This window comes from Lepidochelys olivacea, assembly GCF_965140295.1.
Source record: "Lepidochelys olivacea isolate rLepOli2 genome assembly, chromosome: 2".
Taxonomy (NCBI): domain Eukaryota; kingdom Metazoa; phylum Chordata; order Testudines; family Cheloniidae; genus Lepidochelys; species Lepidochelys olivacea.
This window is the reverse complement of record NC_140412.1, coordinates 98,323,169-98,347,490: the sequence shown is the minus strand read 5'-3', so window position 1 is coordinate 98,347,490 and position 24,322 is coordinate 98,323,169. Positions and strand designations below refer to the sequence as shown.

At 39.3% G+C, this 24,322-nt stretch overlaps 1 protein-coding gene across 8 annotated transcripts in view; it reads right to left on the bottom strand.

Annotated features, from left to right (window-relative positions):
* Positions 1–1,062: 1,062 nt before the first annotated feature.
* SOCS6 (suppressor of cytokine signaling 6) overlaps positions 1,063–24,322 on the bottom strand; it is a 34,603-nt gene continuing 11,343 nt past the window's right edge. For 4 of the 8 annotated variants that reach the window (XM_084619617.1, XM_084619622.1, XM_084619623.1 and 1 more), the window contains exon 2: positions 1,063–3,468. In XM_084619617.1, coding sequence (XP_084475743.1) covers positions 1,739–3,343 — 1,605 coding nt within the window. In that variant the 5' untranslated portion in view covers positions 3,344–3,468 and the 3' untranslated portion in view covers positions 1,063–1,738. Of the gene's footprint in view, positions 3,469–6,447; positions 6,579–13,665; positions 13,700–24,322 lie in introns of those variants that run through there. The other 4 variants (XM_084619618.1, XM_084619620.1, XM_084619621.1 and 1 more) reach the window with 3 other exon arrangements.

The window sequence follows — 24,322 nt, the reverse complement described above, 5'->3', positions numbered from 1 at the left end:
GAAGAAATCATTATCCTCTATCCCTCAGAACAGACAGGCTTTATCTGCCTTTGATTTTTTTTTTTTAAATACTGTGGTCCAAAAAATAAATTAAAAAAAAATATATATAAATTTAGCATATCAATTCAGGCAACCCAAGATGTAAGTGCTACTATAGCACTTGGCGGCAATAGTGTATCCAATGCTACAAACTCATTTCACGGGCAAAAAAAGCTAGATAGAATAAGCAGAAGAAAATGATCCAAAAAGGATTTATCCCAGCCTTTTTCTATGTTGGTCTTTACTAAATAGAAACTCCTGCCAACTGCTGATGGAGAAGGTGACATGCTAAAAATATAACATTGATTTTAAAACAAAACAAAAAACCAAAGTTAGTCATGGTCACTTTTAAAATTGAAAACACAAATGTAATATAGCTATAAAGGGAAACACCAATATGATGAATATTGCACAAAGAAAACTTTGCAATCTAGGGCCCAGTCTCCCAATTCAGAAATCTCTTTTAGAAAGTCAGGCTCCCCATAGACTTTTCAAATGCCACTATCCTTGTCAGATGTTAGAAATATTTACTAAATAGATATGATACCTTTATGTCAAATCAGTCAATTTTCATGACAGCGCCTGGGACTGTTAGTAACGAAGCATTTTTCTGTGGCCACTGTATTAAACCAAAACCCCTTCTCCTTCTAATTTCAAATATACAAATGCAGCCTTGGGGATAATTTGTTTAAGCCCTCTCCCACTCCCCCCCAAAAATCCCAGAATCAAATCCTAGCTAGCTATCAAAATGCAAGAGAGAAAAGAGAAGGGGGGGGGGGGGGACAAACCAAAACCAACTGTAGTGTAGAAATTGGCTTTAAGAGGTCTCGTCACATTATCACTTTAATTGATAGTTCCTACAATTAGGGAGATTTGTAGATTTTTTTTCAACAGTGCCATTAGTAATCCATGTTTAGCACTTATCTTAAATACTACAATTTCCATATTGATTCTCTGTTTTTTCAAAACTGTTTTTAAAGGCTGTTTTTAAAAGGAGAAGAAAAAATTATAAGGAAATTCCAATAAAAAGAAAATTCAACCCAATTTCTCAAAGGCAAAATAGCGTGTACAAACTATGAAATCATTTAGGAGAAAGGAGGTTTCCAAAGATATGCTGCATAACTATATTCCATCACACAGCTACATCAATTAATAAGTTTGAAATTAGGGCAGTTCTATGGAGATGTCCATTTAGGATGCTGGGAAATCATTTTCACTACATTCTGTAATTTATCTACCTGTATGTTTTGTCCACAATTATCTTTATAAAATAGGCCATTTTAAGAAGACAAAAATTCCATTCTACAAGTTTCATTTCACTTTTACTTATTGTTGAATACACATGAAATGCACTCGGAATGCATAAAAATCACAGTGGATAGCAGCAAAGAACTTGGGGAAATTAAGGAGAATCTGATCATTCACATTGAGATTATTTTCTGCACATTGATGAAAGATAGATATTTCACACTTCTAAAAACCTTGAGATCATTCTTTTTTTTAAAAAAAAGAAAGCCCCCTCAAACAAACAAAAAACACCAAACATAAACAAACAAAAAAGATGCATTACCCTTCTTTACACACAAAAATGAAACATTGTTATGGCAGCAAAAGATTTTGATAGCAATGAAAATTTGTAAACTGTATTTCAATCTTTTTTTTGTTCCCAAAGTGCAAGATGCAAGATTCCCATAAGCTTTCAGTAGTGCTTTTCTTGTAAATAATCCTTCATTTTGTTTGGCAAAGGCAGTTTCTGGATCAGGTCTATTCTGGTATACTGACGTATAACAAAACGACACAGGTACTGTAAGGAACGCACCTGCATAAACCGAGATACTGGGTTTGTCAATCTCACTGGGTAAGTTGCAGATCCAGGCAATCGAGACCTTGAATAGCAAAAAGCTCCATTTTCAGAGTCCCTGATTGAATGTTCAATTAGATCAACAATAGAAGTATGGCCCTCCACATCTGGTTGTTCATAAAAGCTAAACCTACCGTTTGAATGTTCAATTCTAGTATGAAGAGTTTTACCATGGGAGCGAAAACTCAGGCTTAAAAGATAACGGTCATCAGAGCTATCTCGAACAAGAAATGAACCATCGGGCACATTCGCCAGTTTTCCCTCTGCCTCCCAACGTGTGATAGGGCCCCAGTACCATCCTTGTTTTGCAAGTTTTTTCAGTTCCTCTGTGAGGCTCGTCACAACCATAGGACCACTATTTTGTACAGAGTCATAGACTCTTCCAACTCCTGGGGCAGAGTTAGGATCAAAATTCAAATGGCAGCGCATACTTTCAGCCACATGGGCATCTGTGCCATTCAGTCCATTGAAGTTCCTTTGGATTTGATTATTCTGCATTGGAGGTAGCAATGGTGAAAGTGGAGGGACATCACTGTGATTAACTCTTGGGCTTTGCAACATGACTCCTGTGGTACCAATCAACAAACCATTCACTGCCTGGTCCACAAAGATATCTGGAGCAACAACTACATCTTGATCCACCTGACCCTCATCTTCATGAAAAGCATTTCCGCCCACTTGAGAAGAAACAGTTGAAACTTCCATGGGTGAGGAACTATCCAGACAGTAACTACGTGATCCTTCCAAAGGATACATTCCCTCATCTAAAGGCACAGTATACTGAATGTAGTCCTGAGGCATTAGTCCAATAACTACAGGCACGTGTTCATCAATATGAAGATGTAGGTCCCCATTCTGGGATTCTGTACTTTTTAATGTATTGTTTTGTTCTTGAAACACACTATCTGACTGCAAGTCATGGAAGTCCTTTCGAACACCATTCAGTGCTGGGCTTGGGTTAGAGGAGTGGACCAAGGCCTTGACTTTCACTTCCATTTTGATACAAGTCTCTTCTGAGTTTGTCGATCGAAGAGGCCATGGTGTTGGACTGTAATGATGGTTACGGAGGGATGTGGATCTTAGAGGTCTTTGAGCTCTCACATCTTTAAAGGTTATTGGAGCAGATGAGGAAGAAAAGGTATCGTCATCAGCAGAGCTTACAGATGGCGTGCTGCCTTTCCCTTTCTGCTTTTGTTTTGCTGAAAGCCTTCTTTTTAAAGTACCCATTAAGCTTTCACTTTTTGATCTATTTTTGCCACCTTTTTCATCTTCACTGTTAACTTCACAGCTAGCCAAATCTTTACCATAGCAGCTGCCAAACAAGGAGTCATCTTTTCCAAATTCACTTAATGATGGCTGCTGAACCACTACAAAGTCACTTTCTTCTTTGCTTTTATTTAAGTTAAAGGACTTGCGAATTGTTTTGAGACTAATTTTCTTCATTATGACAAGTTACCAAGTCTGGCTGATCAAAAACTCTTCTTGTATTTTAGCCTTAACACATGTAGAGCAGCCTCTGCTTCATGTATATATTTTATCCAGCCTCATTTAACTTCAAGAGCCATTTCCTGGAAACAAATAAAAAGACATTTAACTTCACAAAAGAAACATTTTAAACGAAAACTACAGTTGGGCACCAAATGAATGCAAAGCTGTACTTAGGAAATCCAGTCAAGTTCAATAAATGACTTAAAAGTACAACATCTGCTTTTTGAGTTGCCTGCCAGTTGTTCTGGTTTTAAAATCACTTTTTAGTTTTTATATATAATTTTCCTCTTTCCTTTGCTATGTGAAAGACCAACCCAACACAGGGGAAGCTGACTAATTGTTGAGGATGATAATGGGTACAACAAGCTTCCTAGTCCAGGGCTAGATTGTGACTGGTCCTAACGTGGCCATGAGGAAATTTTCCTGTGTAGATAAGCCCTAAGAGACCTTCACTCACTCTGTGTGCCCAGCCTCTTTGGTTCCCACATCACAGGTCCAGCCATGGGGGGTGGAGAGCAGAGAGAGCAAGGTGTACCTGCTCAATACTACCCATTTCCCTCTCCTTCCTTCCCCACCCCAAGAGTATGTAGACAGAGGAGTGGGGAGTAGGTGGAGCCTTTGCTCCATCCCCTCTCCCCTACCCTCAACTGAGATGAAATGATACAAGGGGCAGCACCAGGTATAGGGCTACAATAAGTTACTTCCCCCCTACTCCCTACCCAGAGAATTCGTTCCCAGGGCTCCTCATGAAGCAGCACAGCTACATGCCTCTCCTTACTCATGAGCCATGCAGCCTTGTAATATGCCTTTATAATTTGTGTACCACAACTACATTCACTCAGTTACTAACAACCAACCTTAATTTTTTGGTATAAATGATTACAAATGGAGCTCCCCAAGTTAGTAAGGGCTGCAGGATCATGCCCAAACATTAATTATAGGATTTCTGTCACACTTAAAAATGCCTTTTAATTTAAAGAACATGTTAAGAAAAACCATGTGGCTACAGGAAGAGATAACCATAAAAAACATTTTCTTGTCATTAAGGAGCAGTAGTTAAGAGTGAAATGAGAGTTTCATTCACAGAATTGGACTTATAAGTTATAACAAGACAATATTAGTAACAATAACAAAACCAAAACAATCTCCTTCACATCTTATTGCAAGGTAACTTTTTTTTTTTAAATGCAAATCAAACAAGGAAATTCAGAGATATGGTATTTACAAAAAATTCCTTTCATTCACTTTTCAAAGGTTCTCCCAACTCCCTTTAGGGTCATCATTTCTTTAAAATAGGTGCATCCAGGAACATCAAACTTCATTGATGTTAAGTAGGAGCTTTCACAGGTTTGAGGGCGTGCATGTAGGAATTATAGAGACATTTAAAGGTGGTGTTGTGAAAATACTTAAATATGTATTAAGTAAAATACATAATGATATGGTATGGTATAATTTTTATTAGAATGAGTTTGCGAAAGCAGAATTACTCACAAGTGGCAAAGTAGGGAGTAGCTAGTAGAAAACTACATTGGGACCACAGGAAAAGGAAAGCTGTATATTGGATGAAAGGCCAAGATGGGGAATAGGAAGGAGGTAGCCACTTATGAAAGTTGGAGGCTGTCTGGTCCAACTTACATTCCAACACAGCTCGGATCTATGACTGGCTTCCAAGGTTTACAGGTATTTCTACTACTGAGCAATTCTTAAACATTTTTTAAAATCCAAGGAAATACTCAAGCAAAAAAACACTGAATGAATCTATCATTTACAGCATTTATAAATTAAGTTTCTGGATTTCTTAATTCTCCCTGCTCCCTCCACTCTCAAATGCTAAGAATGTTTGTAACATGTTTGTAAATTGTAAGTTAAGGTTCTACTCTACAAAAATCAAACATATTTGAAATTAAGCATATGCAGAGTACGATCATCCAAACTATCCTAATTCTGACCCTCTTGGAGCACCCTGAGAGCAGACAAAACACATCTGCAAAAACTTTATCACAAAGTTTCACCAAGTTTAAGAATAAAGTATTAATTTTGAAGCCTCTAATGAAAGGAACTGGTGGGAAGAGAGGAAAAGGTCATCTCTGAATCGTTCTTGGTTCTGAGTGCCACTATGGGAGCAGAGTAGTTCTTGTTTGGATTTATTTAAACTGTGCATTAGCATACTTTTGATTATTAGAGGATTTTTGCAAAGTGGAACCTTACCTTGGAATTTCAGGCTAATATATCTTGAGAAAACTCCAACATTATCAAACAACACTAAAGTAACTACCATATTGTAAAGAATACAAGAGAACTGTCACAAAATGACATCGCTATATTTTAAAATGCTTTAGTTGCCAATATTTTCTCATGCTAGTCTAGAAAGAAAGATCTGCCACTTTCCACTGCAACTGTGAACACTATGTTTTAGCACAGAAACCTTATGGATTATAGGTCTACAACTTTTGGTAGTTAAATATATTTATCAGATTAATAAAGCATATAATGAGAATGATGGTCATGTCTTAAAGTTATAAAAACTTGTGCAGGATTAACCTTGGTATGTCCCAGGGCACCAGTTTATTCACCCATGAACAAGCAACATGATCAAATGAATTATGGTCCTGGCCTGTAGCCCACTGAATTCAACTGAAATACTGAATTTAACTGAAATTGATTTCAATGGGCTTTTTATTAAGTCCTATTACGTACTGGACCAGTCTGCACTGAGAAGTCCAGTGACTTGGTTTAAGTTAAAAATTATATTGACCTAGCCTCATCGCAGGGCTGTGAAAAATTTGGCACCCTAAACACCACAGTTAGGTTGACCTAACCACAGTATTGCTGCAACTAGGTTGATGGATGAATTCTTCTGTCAACCTATCTACCACTTCTCAGAGAGGTGGATTAACCACATCAGCAGAAAGACCCTTTCTGTCATTGTAGGAAGCATTTACACTAAAGCGCTAGAGTGGCATTCCTGCATAACCATAGCTGTTCCTCTGTAGGGCAGACACACCCTTAACCTCTCTCTGTCTCAATTCTTCCAGATGTAAACTGCTAATAATACTTACCTCTGAGAAGTAGGTAGGTCTTATATTGAGGGCTGTTAGTAAAGAACTGTACAGACATACATACAGATGTGCAAAGAATGAAGCATTTAGGAACTCACTGGGACACTCTTGCATGCACAGATTTTTCCCACCTAGGGATGACAAAAATTAGTATATGTATTATTTCATGGAATGCATCTTGCCGTAGTGTTTGTTATAAAAGTAGCAGTAAACACCAGTGGGACAACTTCATTTGAAACTCTGTAAGAATTATAGTATTGCTGAGCCCCTGTACGGAAGTACTTTCTCAGTAGCACCTCCTGCATAGTCAATTTTAATAAGTTCTCCAGTAAGGTCTGATGCAGATATCTGCTGCTGTGAATATGCAGTATGTTATGCTATGGTATTCCAAAAAGTCTAGTGGACAATATAAATATTTTAGGAATACTTTGAGATCAAAAGAGGTAGAAAGCTAGACAGACAAAATGAAATGAGAGTGGAGACAGCCAGGGATCAAAGAAAGAAAGAAAAAGAAACTCTGATAGTCCAAAAACTTTTATTTTAAAATCAGATTTTTACCAAACATAATTTAGAAGAAGACATAGACTACTAAAGGCTAGGCAGGCTACAAAAAGTTAACAGAAAGCTGCGGGCGGCCATGCCTTTGGACAGTCAATGTAAACAAACTAACAGCTCGCCAGCAGATTACCCTGATGGGACGCGTGCAGCCCGCGGGCCGCAGATTGCCTACCACTGATCTAACCCGACCTGTATAAAACGGGCCACAGGAATTCCCTGATTTAATTCCTGTTTGAACCAGATCATGTATTTCAGAAAAACATCCAATCTTGATTTAAAAATTGCTGTTAAGTTGTTCCAAGGTTAATTATTGTCACTGTTAAAAAATTACAACTTTTTCCAGCCTGAATTTGTCTAGTTTCAACTTCCAGCCATTGGATCTTGTTATACCTTTGTTTGCTGGACTGAGGAGCCGATTATCAAATTTTTATCCCCATGCAGGTACTTATAAACTGTGAACAAGTCACCTGAACTATCTCTTTGTTAAACGCATTAGATAGAGCTCCTTGAGTCTTACCACTGTAAGGCATGTTTTCCAATAATTTAATCATTCTCAGGGCTCTTTGCTGAACTCTCTCCAATTTATCAACATCCTTCTTGAATTGAGGACCCAGAATTGTCCCCAGAATTGGACAAAGTATTCCAGCAGTGGTGGCACCAATGGCAAACACAGAGGTGATATAACGGCCGTACTCCTACTTGAGATTCCTCTGTTTATACATCTATGGACTGAATTAGGTCTTTTGGTCATAGCATCACACATATGTTCAGCATATTATCCACCATGACCCCCAAGTCTGTATTGGAGTCACTACTTCCTGGGAGAGAGTCCCCCATTTTGTAAGCAGGGCCTACACTGTTTGTTCTTATATGTGTTTCTCTACATTTGGCTGTATTAAAAGGCGTAAAGTTGCTTGCACAAAGTTCTCCAAGTGATCCAGCCCGCTCTGAATCAGCAACTGAATCAGCTCTTCATTATTTACCACTCCCATAGTTTTTGTGTCATCCGCAAACTTTATTAATTGTGATTTTCTGTATTCTTCTAGGTCACTGATAAAAATGTTAATTAGCATAGGGACAAGAACCAATCCCTGCACGAACCCACTAGAAACACACTTGTTGGATGATAAGTCCCTGCTTACAATTATATTTCATGACCTGACAGTTAGCCATCTTTTAATCCATTTAATGTGTGTCATGTTAATCTGTATGGTTGTAGTTTAAAATTAAAAAGTCATGTGGTGCCGAGTCAAATGCCTTAGAGATACCTAAGTATAATATATTAACACTATTGCCTTTATCAGCCAGTCTTGTAATCTTATAAAAAAAACAGGTATCAAGTTAGTCTGACAGGATCTATTTTCCAGAAACACGTCGATTGGAGATGTTATGGTGGTGCTGTATTTAAAATATACCGTGAAAGCTAAAGAATTGCACGTGTTTGAACAAGCATGACACAGACTTGCTTATTCAAAATATTTCAGAGCAGTTTCAATTAAATCATGGTGTAAAAAAGGTCTAAATAGGACATCTGGCACGTCAGTCATAATGGTTTATGTGTGGTACTGTGTCAATAGAAAGTTTGTGTATTTGTATTTATAGAGTTTTTATTCATTTTACCTATTTCACCTAGGTTAACTATAGCCATTTCCTGAGATAAACACTATTTACAGTGCTGCCAGAAGACATTACTATGTAACAGGTCAGCTTTGGAAATTAATCTCACACACACACTTTTTCTCCTTAAAAAAGTTAATACAAAAAGCAGACACACCCATATGTGGCCAAACTTGAACAATTACAATAGAAATGATAATTCTGAAGTACTGAATAGAAACAAAAATAGAATCACAAATTGACACAGAGCCATTCTCTAACATTTATTTATAGAATTTACACTTGCCTATCATTAGGGCTGCAAGTTTGTCACAGAAGTGAAAAAACTCCCTGATACTGACACTTCTCTGTTTGTCCGTGTGGGAAGGCTCTAGGTGGGTTGCCCCCACCAGTCTAGTGCTGAGGGTGGCACTGAGTGGAGGGACAGGGACATGTTGGAGAGCCAGACTGCTCTGCACTCACTCCACAGTGGCAGCTCCTGTGTCCCACAGGACTGGGCCCAGCTCCTCACTCCGTGTTGCAACCTGGCACATAGGGTTGCCCTGCTGCCCTTCCATCATAACAAGGGTGCAGCCTGGCCAAATTTGAATGAGTGGCATTGTGACCTGGTAAGTGTGGAGTGGGCTCGCTCTCAATGCTTAGGCACATTCTCACCGGACACAGGTGCTGTTGCTGCCTGGAGGGAGCATGGGGTAGGCTCTCTCTCAACCCCTGGACCCAGCCCCACAGGATGGGAGTCACCGCTGCAGGGTAAGTGCGGGGCAGGCTCACTCTCCAACTACCTCCCCCTGCCAAGGGACTCCCACCTTACTAGGCTGGAATCAGGGTTTCAGTGATAGCACAGAGGTTTCAGTGACTGTTGCAGGTCATCGGTGCCACCCAGGCAGGGGAGGAAGAGGAAGCAGTGGTGGTAGAGGAGGAGAAGGATGCTGGTCTACTATGATTTTGAAGAGATGGGGTTCAATTTCATTTATCAGGCAACAAATCAGTTACCCTTCCTATAATTAGATTTTTTAATTAATTAATTTGTCTATTTATTTCCATCAAATGGAACATGAAAACATTTAACTTGATTTTTAAACTCACAACTGCACTTATAGTATTGCTGCACTTATAGTATGCTATAGGTATAATTTAGAAATACAAAATCCCAGCCAGAACAAGTTATTAGATTTATCTACAAAGTTCACAACATAGCAAAAACACATCCTGTTTCAGAGCATTCAGCACAACCGTGCACAGAGATAAACTGAACAGAACAATACAGACAGTACCCACAATCACCACTCAATGCATGGTTCTGGAGATTTAAAAAAGGGACTTGTTTGCTATTTTTTAAAAAAGGGGGACACAATTCTGAAACATTTAATTAAAGCCGAATACTGAAAACAGGGAAGTACATAGTTAGCCTTGGATCTGAAAGCATCTTAATACAAATGCATAGTTACCTAACGTTGTGTACTTAATTATCATAGGTAACGTGCCACTGATTTTTAATGCCGAATGTGCTATTGATTTGAAAAGGGAATTATGCTTATAGAAGAAACTGACATGACATAGCCCCAATTTACTAAGAAATATGTTCATTTAAACTTTGCACTCCACATTAAAGCCACAGCCACTTAATTTATTTTTATTCTGTATGGAGTCACACATTTTTGTTCTGTATGGATTTCCAATACATCATTTAAATTTTTTTAATCCTAAACAATATATTAAAAGCTTGCATCTAACTGAGTCACATTTCTTTACTGATGAGGCACAACCACATCAAGTTTCAATGCCCGGAACTAAAGATTCACAATAGTTTAAATATTTGAATAATTCAGATTTCTTTTCAAATTGAGTACTCAAAATTTACCTTAAAATGAATACCTCTGTGATCTGAGAAGCTGTGTCAAAGTATTATGGAATACTTGAAAAAGGCTGGGGCAAATATAAGTACAGTTATTTTTATACATATCAATTGTTAAGGAATGGTTCTTTAAAAGCTAACAATAGTGTATTTTACTTAACACCTCTTAACTTCCATTGGTAAGTTGCACCTTCAGCAATATGTTAAGAGACGAAGCTGTCTAATGAGATTTTCCCACCATCCACCCTCAACACTTCAAACAGTACTGTAACAGGGCCTCCTCGGTCCTGCTTCTGTCTCAGTCGACAAAGCACGAAGAGACCCTTGTACTGGTTCAACACCCTGTGCAGTTTATTTATAATTGAGTGCCACCAAACCTAGCACCTTTACAAGCAGGGGGAAAGCAATCTCTGTCTCCCCCTCACTGCCATTGATCGGGAACAGCGAACCGTGGCCACTGGGAGCTGCGGGCGGCCAAGCCTGCGGATTACCCAGACGGGCTGCATGCAACCCGCAGGCTGCTCACCACTGGGCTAATGGTTTATTTAGCCTTTCTGCCCTGCCCCACCCACAAATTAGGCACAGGTCTGCATCATCAGCTCCAATCTTCTATGCCTGATTGGTGCCGCTGTGAACAGGGTTTCATACTTAGCACTCTATAACAAGTACCTAAAATGTTTAATGTAGAGAGTAATGTCCATGTCCATACTAGACGCTACAAAATAAAAAATTCCAGGTGGGGAAGATTACACACAGCAATCTTCAGTTTGTTCACTGTGTCACAAGCACATTGGAGACACTGCTATGTTTTCTTTTTACTAAACTTGGACTAAATTCCTAGGTCAAACGTGAAAAATTCTGCTTTCAATTAAGCCATTTTAATCTGAATACTTCTTTATGTTGATGCTCTGAAACTTTCTGAAAACAAAGAAACACAACAGACCTGTTTGGGACTGGCCTCAGCACTGTTTTAAATTGTACCAAAGCCCATCCTATCTCCTTCTTGCTTTTCTTTGGAGATCTGCTGCTCAGCACGGGCCTCGTAGCTCAGCATAAGAAGCGCACAAACACTCTTTCATATGCGAGATGGAGAGATGTCAAAGCAGTTCTGAGGCCCTTATGGACTGGTGATTTAGATAATTCACCACATCTTACACTTTCACAGTTTAACAGTAATTCAGGCCCTTTTTTCTCTAACAATAAATGAAGACCTATGCCCTGAACATTCATTATTATGCACCAAGCATTTAAACCTTCCAAACTTTTATAAAATAACTAACAAAGGAAAAAAGTTTTCTGCCTCACATGGGTCTAACAAAGTCCCTTTTCCCAATGGCAAAAAAAAAAAAACCACATTCAGGTACAGCATACTCTTCTCTGGCTTCAAACACAAAATAGCTAGTCACATCTGTTCTACAATTCTTTTTACCAGAGATGCATAAATCATAAGTGGAAAAACTGCCCATCAGTAATAATGCTTTATCAGCAGCACATACAGCAAATCTGCTAACCATTATCAATCAGAATAGCAGAATAGTAAGGTAGTAAAGTTAATCTTTGCTAATAGAAAAGTAGGAGGAAAACCGCATTATTAAAAAACCCTTGTGTATGAAAAGTTTCTGCATCACTAACAGTGCAATCAGTTGTACACAAAATGACAACAGAATGCAAAACCATTTAAGCTGATGCCAGAGTGCAGAGTTGGGACCTGATGATTGGCCCTACCTTCGGGCAGCATCACATTGCTTGTTAGTGTTTTGCCTCCTATTAGGAGGCCAATCTGTAGCCAGATCCAACACTTCTACCAGGCAACTGGACTGGCCAGCAAGCAGCTGAAAATGCAAACCTGCAATGGGCTGAAACAGACCCTTTCCCTACTTCACTCAACACTGGCTGCAGGGACTCCCATATCTTTCCACATCTGTCTGGTTACAGTTCAAAGTAATATCTAGATTTCTTTTTTCTTTGTATGTGAAGTTTTGAATTTTTTCACACAACTGTTAGCTGAGTTGTGCAGGTATTCTGCTTTTGTGTGGCTTGGGTAGGTAGCAATGACTACAAATTTATATCTAAATTTGATAGTCAGCACATTGTCGCAGCAGTGAGCTGGTGAATGTCCTTCAGCCACTTGGCAAAAGAACGAAGGGGACACTCAGATATGATGGGTTTCAGAGTAACAGCCGTGTTAGTCTGTATTCGCAAAAAGAAAAGGAGTATTTGTGGCACCTTAGAGACTAACCAATTTATTTGAGCATGAGCTTTCGTGAGCTACAGCTCACTTCATCGGATGCATCAGATATGATGTTGTTTGTTTGTGCCTGGTGTGGACTCTTAAGTATGAGTCAGGTTCCATTTTCATTTCTTATTGTTTCACAGGACTGCAACTTTGGGCAGTATGTCCTGGCAGCAAGGGTTAAACTTTAGCATCTAGGTGATGATTAGATTTATAGGGAGGTTGTGTTTGGGAAAGATTAGGCTTTAATCCACCTTCCCATCCAGATGAGGATTATAGATACAGGAAGTTGAGTTCTCCTTGAATGTGGCGCTCTCATACAGTAAAGTACAAGACACTGTGCTTAAGACTGGAATTCTTCAGTTCTACTGAGCCCTGAGGAAGCGGGGATGCTCAAAATATAAGAAGAAGAAGTTGGGAAGTTCTAAGATTCTGTTGCTCCCCTCCCCACCCTTTTTTTTTACTGCTGTTAGGACAATGTTTCCTTTAGGTATTATCTTATTAAAGCTGTTTTTAAAAAAGTTACAGACACTTGGCTAGAATTACTTACATGGTGTCTTTCTTCATAACTAAGGGCAGGGAGCAATGTACTTTTAAAATATATTTTATTACAATGTAATAAAGGGTCCTACAAATTTATGTAATGAAAATGAAAGGGAGAATAGGAAAGATATTTGTAAAACCATAAAAGGACCTATCTTTCTCTAAATTAGGACCGTCTCTGCAAAAAGAAAACACAAAGAAGTATCAACAAATCCTTTTAGTCCTGGAGAGCTGGAACACTTGTTGAAAAGGGCATAACCCAATCAGTTGTCCACATGAAAGTACTGCCTAAGAATTTTAGGCAACAGAGTTTGTCTGTGAAATCCCGATGCATTTCAAAAAGTAATTTTAAAAACACAGTAGAACTGTTTAAGGTGTGCACTGAAAGGCTAAAAGCAATAAAATAAAGCACCTTCTCAAAGAAATTTCCTGGTCAGCATCAGTCTAATCATTCTTTTCCTAATATGACTCCAATAACATCACCTCCAGCAGCAGTTTTCAAGCCTTTCCCTAAAAAGGGAAAGAAAACTGGCTGTAGAATAAAAGCAAGTGAATGCTCGTACACCGTTAAAATGCTATTCCAGTTTTCATGTTGGTACAGCAGTTAGTTTTTATTTTGTACTGTACTGCTTTTGATTAATATTTCTGTAACAAATAAACACAGTAACATTTTTCATGGTTCCTGAGTTGAAATATGCAGCAATCTCAGAGAACACAAGTGCACATAATGTGTAGCCAACTCAACAAGACAGCACCAAACTCATACCATGAATGATATCTAAAAGAACAACCTCCACTCCAATGGCCACATAAAAAATTGAATATGGTCAAATTCCTGCACTGATTTCCAATTATTGCTGGCTATGAAATGAAAACCAGTGCCATAAGAAAAAACAATCCACAGAACACACTCTACTAAGACTTTTTTATATTTTTTAATTTGTATGTACTATTTGTATGTGGAGATAGGCATTTTTATTGCTCAATTTTTGTAAGTTGTATTTTTCCACTTCTTAATACTTGACAAAAGTAACAATCCATGTTCACAAATTGATGTAGTTTGTAATGAACAGACTGATATATGCATTATTCCTAACCAAATATAGCTCTAAAGGGGTAGTGCAGCAGAACCTCCACTTAGACAACAAGTTGTAAGAAGAGATGGTGATGTCAAAATCAAAACTGAAGCAAGCAGAGCTGTAACTAGGCATTTTAGCACCTTGCGCAAGCAAGCATATTTGTGCCCCTTTCCAGGTTTTTTTTAGATGATATGAGTTAGGATATTATAGAGTAATGATAATGCATTTATTTTTGCGTATCAGTACAGTATGTAGCCAATAAAAGCTACTGTATGATTCTTTTAGGTGCCATATTCATTTTCACATAATCCTTTAACACCCCTATAGTATCCTCCCTACGCCTAAGTGTGGACACAGAAGAAAGTATATGGCTGTGGTGACTGTGAAATCTGATTATGGTGTGCTTCAGTGTGAGACAATGCTAATGCCAGGGTTACAGTGGCTAGACGGAGATATCACTGAGGTGATGGCCCTGGTCCCATAGAGAAGGGTTTCGGGAACAGACTGCTAGGTCACAGCCCAGAGTACTACAAGCACAGGTCACAGTGGACATGCTTCTTCACCAGTGCATATCTCACCAGCACCCTCCAATCCAGATCTGCACGCAGTGCAGATTTCCCTATTGGTCTCTTCACCTGTACAGTAAATGGCCTGTATTTTTATCTGTCTGGGCAAAACTGAAAATTGCCCCAAGCCCAGAATTAGAGGCCTTTTAAAAGCAAAGCCAAGGTGCATTCACCACTGTGAGCCAGTCTGCCCTGAAGATGTCAATTCCCTGATGTGCGAGTGCACCTTGCTGACCAGTTAATGGTGCATTATAACAATGGATCAGAGGGAGGCTCTTTATTCTTTTCTCTGCAATAATGACTAAATTAGGCTGTGGCAGCACAAAGTAAGGGTAGGTCACAGTAACAGGAAAACACAGCTTGAGGAAGAAGCACAGCCGTGTTTTACCTCTACTGAGTGTTGACTAAAAAGACATGTGTTACTTTTGCAATGTTTACTTTCTTTGGCTACATCTACACCTGCACTTTTGTTGGTAAAAATTCTGTCAGTCAGAGCTGTGAAAGTAAAACAGTAGCCGCCTAAAGTAAAATAGTTAACACAGCAATTCCGTCTGATAAGATGCATGCAAGTGAGCATACTCTTTTTTAAAACTGCAGTTTATTAGATTTTTAAGCACAAACATAAACAATAGGTTTAAAACTTCCCAGATATTTACCTAACATCTGGAATGGTACTGAATAATTAACAGCAGATTCGCAGTGGCCAGCTGCTCACCCACCGGGGAGAAATGGTGTCAGGAAAAATGTCTTTTAAAATGGCTTCAGAGGACTGCTTTCCAGTACATTTTATTAGATTTTTTTTTATAACTAACTTTTATAAAACATATAGGTCATAATAACCCTTACTGCATTATTACTTTTTAAATTTTTTATAGACTTTTAATATTAAAAGCATCTAGACTTAAGGATTTTTAACCACCAAGCTTTTTAGTTTCAACTGTTTGATTGTTTGTTCCCTCCCCCCATTCTAATTAGCAGAAACTGCCAGCTAAATATAACCTTACTTCTAAAAGTCTGTCTCTAAATTAAATCTTAATTATGTGGTGTTTTATTTTAATAATTTTGGGTGGCTAAATTCACATAAATATGATTAAAATTAACTTAATTATATTTTGAGGTATATACACCCCTTAAATCCAGGGAAACACCCTGACTGACATAAATTTCACCAACAAAAACGCCAGTGTGGCCAGCACTATGTCAGCAGGCAACACTCTTCCACCCACTTACCAGGGGTGGCTTAATTATGCCAACCTCCTGTCGGCATAGAGCAGCTACACAGGAGACCTTATAGCGGCACAGCTGTAACGGTACAGCTGTGCCACTGTAAAGTCTGTAGTGTAGACATTGCCTTTGTTTCTACTGTTGCTTCCTCTTGCTGTAAATCACAAGCAGCCCAGGACTCGTCTGAACACCTCCTCCTAAACATGGAAGTACCTCTGCTCTCCACCCCCCATTTTAGCAAACACAACATGTGGCTCATCCTATCCGGGTGACTGTTACCCTGTTGTTACCCCCTCTACTCCTCCCTGTGCCGGGGTTGTGCCCCCTGCCACCATCTGGCAATGCCTCATGCCTGGGCTGAACACCAGCTCCTCCCCCTGCAAATTTTGCTCCTCGCCCCCTCTCCTGCCCCTGCCTCCAGCTTTGAAACACACACCCAACACAGTCAATTTCCACTCCCTGCTCAGACCCTGCCCATCACCCTCCTCCCCCCGATTTGCCTCCTTTAACCCTTTTTAATCCCCAGTGAGGGCAGCAGCTTCAGCAGATGTTACTGAGAAATGAGCATGCTCAGTAGGAGTAAGCCAGCACTCAGTGCCCTGCCTGTCTGCCGCCCTGCCAGAGTCCTAGTGCCAGGGAACCTGCGGGGATGAGGGGGCCTGAGAACCCTAGGCTCTAGCTGGACGCTTCTGGGCCTAATCGTGGGGGCGGGTGCAGGGGCTGACGCCACTAGACCTGATCCTGTGCGCTGCCCCACTTTTGAGCCTCCAGCGGCTCTGTGCCCTGTGCGGCGGCTGTCCCACTCTAGTTACGGCCCTGGAAGCAACAGTGTGAGAATGGTCCACAATGTCATGCTACTGTGAAGAGAACACAAGGCTGCCATTGCTCCTCACCACTTGAAGACTGAACTTGATGCCAGAGAGGTGAGAAAGATACTGTACGTTTTTTATGTTGCTTCTCTCCCTCAGTTAAAAGCTGCTGAATTGTGTTTAAAAAATAATCATGCATTGCCTGGCCAGGGCGTACAACCTGAAAATTAAAATTTGCCTTCTGTTTCAGTTTTCTTGCAACTGCCACCAAACAATACTTGTGTCTTATGCTGTACTTTGAGAAAGTACAGAAATCATTAGTCATGTCGATACCTCAAAGTATATTATGGGGTCTTACTAGCGAAGAGGAGAGAAAGGAGGAATTTAACTATGGTACAGCTAAGGTGAGCTGTCATGTATCATTTATAAGAAAATCAAGACAGAAAACCAGCTTTCATTTTCAACTGCCGCTTGGACATCCTACTCAGGAAAGCTAACACAAGACTTGTAACAAGTGCAAGTTGACAACCTGATCATTACGCAGTAAGTGGTTCAGTTTCACTTTCCCAGACTTGATTTTTAATCATCGGACAGGCAATGATTTCCCTAACCTGTTGTATACAGAGATGAGTTAGGCTCTGATACTACAAATGGTTCCATTGGGTGTAAAGGTTCATCCCCATACCACCAGCTGCAAGTTCAGAACCTTAATTAGTTCATCCCCAGACACCCTTAATGAAACCAGATTCCATACATTGTAGTGGCTTGTTTTTTATTTATTTGAGTGATGCATTCAGTCTTGATAATTATGGTTAATGTTTCAGACAAAACAATGAGACTGTTCACAGAAATAAAGTTACTCACATTCTAAATGTTTACAAGATCAATTCTTAATGTAATGAACTGTGAACCTAGAACTGCATCCACATAGGTGGACTTCTATGAGCATGCAGAGGCCCAATGAAGTTAACAGAGCTCCACGTGCAGTCAAGGATCAGTAGTAACAGGGACTGAATTCACAGGTTCTGCATGGAGAAATAAATTATTCTGAAAATGTCAGAAAAAATATGGTCTTTGTAGCAGTATCCCAACAAAATCAATACAGAGGAGAAATTATGTTTTTCTTCATGCACTATTCAAAAGCTTTGATAGCTGTTATCTACTAAAATAACCAAAGCAAAACATACAGAATGAAGTTACAAGGAATGATTCATTCAATTTAGGTTGTAGCTACACAGACCATGCAAACACTGATATTTATGTTGCACATGTGTGTCACTGTCCAAGAGACCGAAACAAGTTTGCAAACTGACACCTGAGGGCAACTATAGTCAGAATGTGTTAAAAAGGAAGAGAAAAAAATATATGTACAATATAGCTTCCCAGGTGTGTAGATTACATTCAGATTCTATAATCGGAGGATTTGTATTTTATTTATTTTAATTAGAGCTTATTTTCTCCTATCATACTTTCTGGAAGGACCTGACAGAATTGAACCCCAATCTACTGCTGCAGAGATTTTGTATACAAATACCTACCTACCTACCTGACTGCCTCAGTTCCTGCTGATTAATTATGGCGGCACCTGTGACTCCTCAAATTAACCACAGATTGGCTGTCTTTAGACTCCAGCTAGTCTAGTGTCGGGAAATAGCTGATAGATTCCATCTGATGAAGATGAAATGAAGAAACTACAGTTCTCAGCACTTCTACAACTCCTCCTTCAGTTAAACGCTTCTACTTTTAGAAACAGGAGACAAAAAGGAGAAACACTAAAACAAAGTTTGTCTTTCATTATAAGACACTAGTCTCTCTTCCCAACTTAAAATAAGATGCAGCCATACTTCAATATTTAGTTAACTCCTTCAATAAGTAAATGAAAATAAAGTGGATTTGCTTGTGCCTTTATGAGGACAACAAGCATGTTGCCTTGATAAAAAAGAGAAGTAAAAGATCTTTCATACCCATCTGTATAACACTCAGACGCAAAACTGGAATTTTAAACACAGAAGAAGTAGAAGCTGATAAGAAACATTCCTCAGATTTGTAGAGAGAAATAAAAAGGAGATCCAATCTAGGAATTTTTCCACAAAATGACCAAAAAGATGGCAAGAAAACCTGTTGCCTACCATTATCTAAAAATATTTGTCATCTTAAAGTAAGGCAAAGGTTAAGAAAAGTTATAAACTTGGATAGAGAACCACATCTACTTAAGGATTCAGACCATTGTTTTACTACGTGAAACGAGGTGTTACCCACTGTCTCTAGGTTAATTGAAAACACCAAAAGAGTAGAAACACTAAGGGCTTGTCTACACTTACTGGGGGATCGACTCACGGTGATCGATGCATTGGTGGTCGATTTAGCAGGTCTAGTAAAGACACACTAAATCAACCGCAGATCACTCTCCCGTTGACTCCTGTACTCCACCTGAATGAGAAGCACAAGGGGAGTCGACGGGAAAGTGTCTCCTGTCGACATAGCGCACAAAATTAAACAAACCTACCAAAGGACATAAAAGGCAAGAAGAAGAGATTCTTTAAATACATTAGGAAGTCCCCAACTTAATCAGTAACTGGTTAAAAGACAGGAAACAAAGGGTAGGCATAAATGGTCAGTTTTCAGAATGGAGACAGGTAAATAGCAGTGTCCCCCAGGAATCTGTACTGGGACCAGAGCTGTTCAACGTATTCATAAATGATCTGGAAAAAGGAGTAAATAGTGAGGTGGCAAAGTCTGAGGATGACACAAAATTACTCAAGATAGTTAAGTCCAAAACAGAATGGGAGGAGTTACAAAGGATCTCACAAAACTAGGTGAATGGGCAACGAAATGGAGGATGAAATTCTACGTTGATAAATTCAAAGTAACGCATATTGGAAAACATAATCCCAACTATACATATAAAATGGGGTCTAAATTAGCTGTTGCCACTCAAGAAAGAGATCTTGGAATTATTGTGAATAGTTCTCTGAAAACATCCACTCAATTTGCAGGAGCAGACAAAAAAACTAACAATGTTAGGAACTACTGCAAAAGGGATAGATAAGACAGTAAATATCATAATGCCACTATATAAATCCATGGTACTTTGATATCTGGAAATTGTTAAACAATAAATTTGTAAGCAGCTGAAGGTAAGACAAGAAGTAATGGGACTAATCTGCAGCAGCGGATATTTAGGTAAAATACTGGGGAAAACTTCCTAACTATCCTTATACTTAAGCTCTGGAGTAGGCTTCCAAAAGAGGTTCTGAAATCCCCATCTCTGAAGGTTTTTACAAACCAGCTGGACAAACAACAGTCAGGGATGGTTTAAGTTTACTTGGTTCTGCCTTGGCAAAGGGTTCTGGACCTGATGATTTCTCGAGGACCCTTTCAGCCCTACATTTCTATGATACTATGAAAACTGTGTTAAAAAACACCATAACCATTAAAAATATCACAAAAAATAAGGAAACATAACTAAAGGTTTCAATGCCCCATATATTTCTATTCCTTGTTAAACATCTAATTTAATATAACTGTCTCATTAAATGTATATAATAAAATAACCAAGTTGTGCAACACAGCTATATGAATGATCCATGTAGGAAAACCATTGTGCCTGTGTGGAAAGTTTTATTAACATCCATAGGACTCTGTGAAGACAGATCCTTACAGGGGTCTGCCCAAACAATCAGACTGCAAGATCAGGAGTTTAGCTATACAACAGTAAGGGCTACAGTTAAAATTCATGAATATAGCATAAGGGCCTCAGTGATTTTAACTATGCCATCTTTACATTGCATTAACACATTTTTTTTTTGCATGCAATAGTCCTACGGGCTCAATCTTGAATAAATCTGTGTGCTTAACTTTAAGCACATGAATAGTCTTAAAACCACTCAAATGCTTAAAGTTAAGCATGTGCATAAGTCTTAGCAAGATCAGGGTCTAAGACTATAATACAATTGAGGGTGGTAAACTTCAAAATGTGGTCAAGTGCTTTTTCCTGGTGGAGTTACAGCCTTACCCACTACATATTTTTATTTATATATAACCAGTAAAAACTATATGGATCTGAGAACCCCTGATAATATTTTAGTAAAGGGAAATCATGCCTCACCAATCTACTAGAATTCTTTGAGGGGGTCAACAAGCATGTGGACAAGGGGGATCCAGTAGATATAGTGTATTTATATTTTCAGAAAGCCTTTGAGACAATGTCCCTCACCAAAGGCTCTTAAGTAAAGTAAGCAGTCATGGGATAAGAGGGAAGATTCTCTCATGGATTGGTAACTGGTTAAAAGATAACGTATGAATAAATAGTCAGTTTTCAGAATGGAGAGAGGTAAATAGTGGTGTCCCCCAGGGGTCTGTACTGGGCCCAGTGCTATTTAACATATTCATAAATGATCTGAAAAAAGGGGTAAACAGTGAGGTGGCAAAATCTGGAGACGATACAAAACTACTCAAGATACTTAGTCCCAGGCAGACTACGAAGAGCTACAAAAGGATCTCTCAGAACTGGGTGACTGGGCAACAAAATGGCAGATAGAAAAGGAATACTTCATCGGATGCTCTGATGAAGCGATCTGTAGCTCACGAAAGCTTATGCTCAAATAAATTTGTTAGTCTCTAAGGTGCCACAAGTACTCCTTTTCTTTTTGCGGATACAGACTAACACAGCTGCTACTCTGAAACCTGTCAAAATGGCAGATGAAATTCGAAGTTGATAAATGCAAAGTAATGCACATTGGAAATCATAACCCCAACTATACATATAAAATGATGGGGTCTAAATTAGCTGTTACCGCTCAAGAAAGAGATCTTGGAGTCATTGTGGATAGTTCTCTGAAAAGATCCACACACTGCAGCAGCAGTCAAAAAAGCGAACAGAATGTTGGGAATCATTAAGAAAGGGATAGATAATAAGACAGAAAATATCATATTGCCTCTATACAAATCCCTGGTACGCCCACATCTTCAATACTGTGTGCAGATGTGGTCGCCCCGTCTCAAAAAAGATATATTGGAATCAGAAAAGGTTCAGAAAAGGACAATAAAAATGATTATGGGTATGGAACGGCTTCCATATGAGGAGAGATGAATAAGACTGGGACTTTTCAGCTTGGAAAAGAGACGACTAAAGGGGGATATGATAGAGGTCTATAAAATCATGGAGAAAGTAAATAAGGAAGTGTTATTTACTCCTTCTCATAACACAAGAACTAGGGGCCACCAAATTAAATTAATAGGCAGCAGGTTTAAAACAAAAGGAAGTATTTTTTTACACAACACACAGTCAACCTGTGGAACTCCTTGCCAGAGGATGTTCTGAAGGCCAAGACTATAACAGGGTTCAAAAAATAACTAGATAAATTCATGGAGGATAGGTCAATCAATGGCTATTAGCCAGGATGGGCAGGGCTGGTGACCCTAGCGTCTGTTTGCCAGAAGCTGGGAACGGGTGACAGGGCATGGATCACTTGATGATTACCTGTTCTGTTCATTCCCTCTGGGGCACCTGGCATTGGCCACTGCTGGAAGACAGGATGCTGGGCTATATGGACCTTTGGTCTGACCCAGTATGGCTGTTCTTATGTTATGTTCTTATGTTTAAAATATACAAATATAAAATAAAGAAAACTCCTGCAGTCATCCCTCAACCAACAATGTTCCAGAAATAAGAAAAGAATAAAAGTATTTTAAGGCCTTTATTAGATTAGCACAATTACAAGTACTCCCACTCATGAGATTTAAGCTCTCTCACAAAAACCAGGAAGAAGTGGGAGGCCTTCTAGGGAGCCCTTAAGGTCAACAGATTCAAGCTATTTTGCAACAAAAGGGAAACTGAGTTCCAAACTCAACGGGCTCTCATGATACATATCCTGCCAGGAGCTTTTACATCTAAGGGACACGAGCTCAGCTACTCCCACTGACCACAGCTAAGGCAGTATGGCCTGGAGAGAGAGATATTCTCAGATAGGCAAATCCCATTTTTGGAGTACAATTTTTAAAAAAAACCTCATTCCCCAGTGTGCCTCTTAACAACTATTCATACTCTTGCTGTACCTCAAATCCATTTGACCTAAATGTCACTTTTTCCTTGTTCATCCATCTTGTTGTCCATTCATTCCACCTCTCCTAATTTGACAGATTACTTTTAACAACTGTAAAGTATGTAAAAGACGGATTTCTAATATTGAAAGAGATGGTAAAATCTTGTTAGGGCAGAAAAAAAAAACCACACTCAGCCAAGGAAAGAACTGGCTAATGTCTGTCTTGGAAATATAGCCCTACTCCAGAGCACTTGCCAACGATATCAAGTCTGGAGGGAAGGCTCTCCAGTTAGTGGGAATAAAGCAAGAAAGCAGGCTTCAGAGTTGGACTGCTCTATCAGAAGGATCTTCAGTCTGAGTAACCAGAAAGAGGGTGGGTTTTGATCCTACTCGAGGACTGTGCTTTAGCGTGTGGAAAGTCATCTACTCAACACACTCCTACAAACTTCTATTATTCACATACAACATTAAACATGAACATCACTCAAAGTAATTAAGAATAATTCAATTAGAGAAAAACGAAAAAGTTCAAGTTGCAAAACTAAGTCTGTTTGGAGGATCTCTAGCAGCAGCTTTGTGGGCCGGAACAGCAAACAATGTATAATTTTAAAGAATCAGATCATCTTCAGCTAGTGGTAAAAAAGGTAGTAACTTTGGTTGCATCCTAAACCATAAAATCCATCAGTTGATCTAGATACCTATGCACCGCCACTCTGCCCCCCCGCTCCCCCAAATAATCACCCTAAGGGCATGGCTACACTGGAAACTTCGAAGTGTTGTTGCGGGAGCACTCCCGCAGCAGTTCTTTCAAGTGCGAGCCTGGTGGCACGCGAGCACTGGGAGAGAGCTCTCCCAACGCTCCTGATAATCCACCTCCACGAGGGGATTAGCTCCCAGCGCTCGGAGCCTGTTTACACTAGCGCTTTAAAGCGCTCTGATTTGCTGCACTCAGGGGGTGATTTTTCACCCCCTGAGCCAGCAAGTTAGAGCGCTATAAAATGTAAGTGTAGCCAAGCTCTAAGATGTGAGCATTTACTCCCTATGCAAGCCCTCTGACTGATGAGCTTCTTGCAGCATCATGTGACAAAAAATGGAACTTTAGCTTTTTACTGTGTATTGTGTTGGGGGCAGGAAGAAGATTACACACATACATGGTTTTGATAGTAATATTAGTTTCCAGTGACACTGTCATTTTCCAATGTTTGTATTTTTGTAACAACACTTAGAAAACATACTGAAACATCTATTATTCACACCTGCAACGTCAAAGGCAAAGTGGATCTCATCCAAAATTACTTTATAACAGGTCACAATAAATAACCATCACTGTGACAAGAACATAAACAC